The sequence below is a fragment of the Sapajus apella genome, unplaced genomic scaffold, assembly GCF_009761245.1.
Source record: "Sapajus apella isolate SASKATOON/1434 unplaced genomic scaffold, GSC_monkey_1.0 scaffold147, whole genome shotgun sequence".
NCBI lineage: Eukaryota > Metazoa > Chordata > Mammalia > Primates > Cebidae > Sapajus > Sapajus apella.
This window is the reverse complement of record NW_022437087.1, coordinates 457,797-462,854: the sequence shown is the minus strand read 5'-3', so window position 1 is coordinate 462,854 and position 5,058 is coordinate 457,797. Positions and strand designations below refer to the sequence as shown.

General features: G+C 39.7%; 1 protein-coding gene across 2 annotated transcripts in view; it reads right to left on the bottom strand.

Annotated features, from left to right (window-relative positions):
- The window catches only part of SEC11A (SEC11 homolog A, signal peptidase complex subunit), a 46,563-nt gene that overhangs the window by 8,433 nt on the left and 33,072 nt on the right, over nucleotides 1–5,058 (bottom strand). The window contains exons 4-5 of one of the 2 annotated variants that reach the window (XM_032264792.1): nucleotides 2,025–2,144; nucleotides 942–979 (exon numbers count right to left, since the gene is read on the bottom strand). In XM_032264792.1, the coding sequence (XP_032120683.1) occupies nucleotides 942–979; nucleotides 2,025–2,144 (158 nt within the window). The remainder of the gene's footprint in view (nucleotides 1–941; nucleotides 980–2,024; nucleotides 2,145–5,058) is intronic. The other variant, XM_032264791.1, reaches the window with a different exon arrangement.

Sequence of the window (5,058 nt, the reverse complement as noted above, 5' to 3'; positions counted from 1 at the left end):
AAAAAAAAAAAAAAAAAAAAAAAAAAAAGTACATATTAATATTTTATTTCTACACATAAAGGCTAATAGAACGTAAACCAAAAAGTTAATAGTAAATATTTGTGGAGAGCAAGAAAAAGGAGACAAGTTACTTTGCTTTTTGATTATTGGTATTTCCTTATGTTTCTACATGAATCTGTACATTTATAATTTGAGGAAAAACAAAAAGACTCAAAGAGATTGGTAAGTTTAAATAACCACATTAGCAGCATCTTGGGAACTGAGGAAGATGGGGACTATTATTTCTCAGAAGAACTGATGACCTAATTTAGATTATAAAAGTATTTTCAGTTCCATCACAGGAAAAGTTCCCTTAAAGTGGGGACATATAAGAAAAAAAAAAAAAACAGCTCTGCAGCAGACAAGGCACAATGATACTGCTTCTGATCTGATCTTTCTGGTCCCAAAGTGAGCACGTCCTGTGCTGTAACTGAGGCAGCTTTCACTTAGTAACTCATACTTCCTTCTCTATGGGAACTGAGTTTCTCAGGCCTGCTCACTGGTATAATAACTCTATAACCACAGTCTGTTCTAGGTCAAAAGGAGCAGACGTTCTGACATTGGCAGGAGTGCCATGTAGCATCTAAATAGTGAGAATTAGCAACTATCCATTTCAGAAATGTTATGCTAGTAATTTTTCTATGATGGTTAAGGTGAACTATGCAGCCAGCCACTTATGATCATCAGTATAATCTTAGATACACAACCTAACTCATTTGTTTCCTCATCTGTAGAATGGGAATATTAGGGTTGTTCTGAGGTTAAAATGTGGTAATACTTGTAAAGTACTTAGAATGAGTCTCTGGTACACAATAAGCCCTAATAAATGTAAGTTATTGTTAATACTATTAATAACATTAAGGGAGCAACAGTGCCATACTTCCTTAATACCAACAACTTACAATTCCTGTTCTCCACTGATCTGTTCTCCTGATAAAATCTGAAACAAACAGGCTTAATATAACTTTTTAATTTCATTTTACCTCATCAATTTCAAGACTAGAAATATTATAGATTAAATTAACATTATAAAACTAATTTAGATGAACACTTTAAGTTGTTGACACAGTAATTCTTAAGAAATGTAAGTTTCTGGTGAAACCCCGTCTCTACTAAAAAATACAAAAATTAGCCGGGCATGGTGGCAGGCACCTGTAAACCCACTACTTGAAAGGCTGAGGCAAGAGAATCGCTTGAACTTGGGAGACGGAGGTTGCAGTGAGCAGAGATCGTGCCATTGCACTCCAGCCTCCTGGGTGACAGAGCAAGGCTCTGTCTCAAAAAAAAAAAAAAAAAAAAAAAAAAAAGAAATGTAAGTTTCATGAAGCAGGACTGATACAGGGCTGATAGTGCTCTAGACCCCCAGAGCCTAGCATAGTATAGACATCAGAGCACATGGAAGGTGCCCAATATTTCTTGAGTGAACCAAATAAGTGAACACATTTTTTTTTTTTTTGGGGCTGGAGGCAGTGGTGCAATCTCGGCTCATTGCAACCTCCGCCTCCTCAGTTCAAGCAACTCTCCTGCCTCAGCTTCCTGAGTAGCTGGGACTACAAGCATGCGCCACCACACCCGGCTAATTCTTTGTATTTTTAGTAGAGATGGGGTTTCACCATGTTAGCCAGGATGGTCTCGAAATCCTGACCTCATGATCCGCCTGCCTCAGCCTCCCAAAGTGATGGGATTACAGGCATGAGCCACTGTGCCCATCCAGGTGAACACATTTTTTAAAACTGTCACATCCAATTCACCATCTCATCACTAGTATTCTGTTCTTTTATTGCACCCCAGTTCCTCACCTCTGGAGTAGTATACCTGAAGTTTTAGATACTTTTTAAGAAGCACAATTTTCAAAGGACACAAGAGTCATTTGGTGGAACCAGAACCAAATCTCTACATTCAACTGTATATGATCAAACAATATGATTGAGAGGGCCACGCTTGAAGTGATATAAAAAGTTTGAGATGCTCCCCGCTATACTCACCCCCTGGCTCTCCCCACGACATCTTTTTTCTCTAGCCAATGTTGTCCTTGTTTATAGAGGCCTCGGTCATCAACCGCATTATTATCGCCTTTGGTCAAAAACTTGATATGCCCGTTTTGCCTTAAAAGAAGAAACGAAACCCAAGTCATCAAATACTTTCATTGCATTTAAAGCACAAAATCTGTTCTTATTAACCAAAAATGTTTGTGGCACTGACGTATCTTAAAACCATTCTAGTGTCAAAATAATTATTTATGGAGCTACGAGAATGTTAATAGCTGTGTTGTTTATAAACAACTAAAAATGAACTAAAAATCCAATATTAAGGAGTTCAAATATTATGTAAGCATTAAAATAATGGTATAGAAGAATATTTAATGACAAGATTGTACAAATTTTATTAAATGAAGAAAAGAATACAAAATAGCATGTACAGTACAATCTCATTTTTATATTAAAATATACACATACTACCAATTTTCTAGAAATACAAAGAGTAAAGGAATACAATAAACTATCTCACAGGATATAATTGGCAAGATACAGACTATGGGAAACTACAGAATAACCAAGTTTCTCCAACCAGTGACTTGCAAGAAACAAAAGTTAGGGAAATAACTTACAGATTAAACAAGAGACTATAAAGCCACATCAACCAATTGCAGCTGAGGACTTTATCTGGGTCCAGTTTCAAACAAATTGTTTAAGAAAGCTATAACACAACTGGGGATTTGAACAAATGTGGAAAACTTGATGATACTAAAGAATTGTTTGGCTGGGTGCAATGGCTCATTCCTGTAATCCTAGCACTTTGGGAGGTCAAGGTGGGTGGATCACTTGAGCTTAGGAGCTCAAGACCAGCCTGGTCAACATGGCAACACGAAAAAACATAGAACAAAACAAAAAACACACAAAAATTTAGCCGGGTGTGATGATATGAGCCTGTGGTCCCAGCTGAGGTGAGAGGATCACCTGAGCCCAGGGAGATTGAGGCTGCAGTGATCTGTGATCGTGTCACTGCACTCTAGCCTTGGCGACAGAGTGAGACACTGTCTTGAATAACAAATAATAACACAGGAGAGGTGTGAGTAGAGATGGAGCAGAATTGGCTACGTATTAATCATCAGTGGGACGGGGTGACAGATACACAGGGGTTCCTTATATTATTCTGTGCATGTCAGAAACTCACCAAATTCAGAAAATAAAAGGGAAAAAAAAAAGGTATTAGACAATACCTAAAATAATATAGACCAATGGATAAACAGTGGCTGTCCATAGCTTTCTTTAGATTATCTTTATCTTCTAATTTTTTTCTCCAACAAACATGTATTACTTTTATATTAGGAAAAAATGTTAGCTTTAAAAAAAGAAATACCTCAGTTCTTCAGACATGCCAGGGTTTACAAGAACAGCATTTGCTTGATCAGAAAATTATTAGTTTAATTCTACTAAAGAACCATGAAGTTTGTAGTAATTTTAAACTTCAACTGAAAGCAATGTATATTTTACAGTTGATAAAGACTAGCTGAAAATTAATTCATGTGCATTCGGGTTGACCACTGTAGTAGAAAGCAGAAAATTAGCTTCAGATTTCTAAAGGCTAATATCCACTTAGATTCTAAGTCAGAAACTGGCTCATTCGTGCTAAATCTGCAGAGGAAACTAAATTGGGAGGTGTTGCAAACACCAAAGACAGTTCAGGGCAAACAGTCACATTAAAAATAAGATTCCAGTTAGAAAAAAAATGCAAATATATACAGAGAAAAATAATCTGTAGTTGACAATTCGGTAAGTGAAAAGGAAAAATCCTGAAGGGTAGCAGAGGACAGGTGCTAGGAGGGGCTCACTGAAAGAGTGATAGTCAGGAGCAGCAGGAAGGAAAAGTGAATTCAACCCAGAAAACAGTATCAACTCCACACATGCAGAAAAGGCAAATCAGATATGAGGAGAGAAAACCTAGGAAATGGGGAACTCCCCAGGGAAAGAAGTCTCTGGGCTATTCTCAAAGACTTGATTTGCCCGCAAAACAAACAAACATACTAACACACCCAATTTCCCCTTCTGGTAATCAGGAGACACTACTATAGTTTTTTGAAAAAGCATAGATATCCTTCATCTACTTTATGGTGGAACAAATATTCTCTGGTGGCAACCAGTTCTTTCAGACCTACTTTTTAATTTTTTTGAGACCAAGTTTTCCTCTTGTTATCCAGGCTAGAGAGCAATGGCGTGATCTCAGCTCACTGCAAGCTCCACCTCCTGGATTCAAGTGATTCTCCTGCCTCAGCCTCCAGGGCAGCTGGGATTAAAGGCGTGCACCAACATGCCCGGCCTAATTTTTGTATTATTGGTAGAGATGGGTTTTCACTATGTTGTTCAGGCTGGTATGGAATTCCTGAGCTCAGCTGATCCACATGCCTTGGCCTCCCAAGGTGCTGGGTTTATGGGCATGAGCCACCCCCGCCTGCCCTTATTAGACCTATTAAGAAAAAATAGGCCGGGCGCGGTGGCTCACGCCCGTAATCCTAGCACTTTGGGAGGCCGAGGCGAGTGGATCACGAGGTCAAGAGATCGAGACCATCCTGGTCAACATGGTGAAACCCCGTCTCTACTAAAAATACAAAAAATCAGCTGGGCATGGTGGCGCGTGCCTGTAATCCCAGCTACTCAGGAGGCTGAGGCAGGAAAATTGCCTGAACCCAGGAGGCGGAGGTTGCGGTGAGCCGAGATCGTGCCATTGCACTCCAGCCTGGGTAACAAGAGCGAGACTCCGTCTCAAAAAAAGAAAAGAAAAAATAAAACCCCAGCTGGGCATGGTGGCTCACACCTGTAATCTCAGCACTCTGGGAGGCCAAGGCGGATGGATCACAAGGTCAGGAGTTCGAGATCAGCCTGGCCAACATGGTGAAACCCTTTCTCTACTAAAAATACAGAAATTAGCTGGGTATGGTGGCACACGCCTATAATCCTAGCTACCTGGGAGGCTGAGGCAGGAGAATCGCTTGAACCCAGCAGGCAGAGGTTGCAGTGAGCC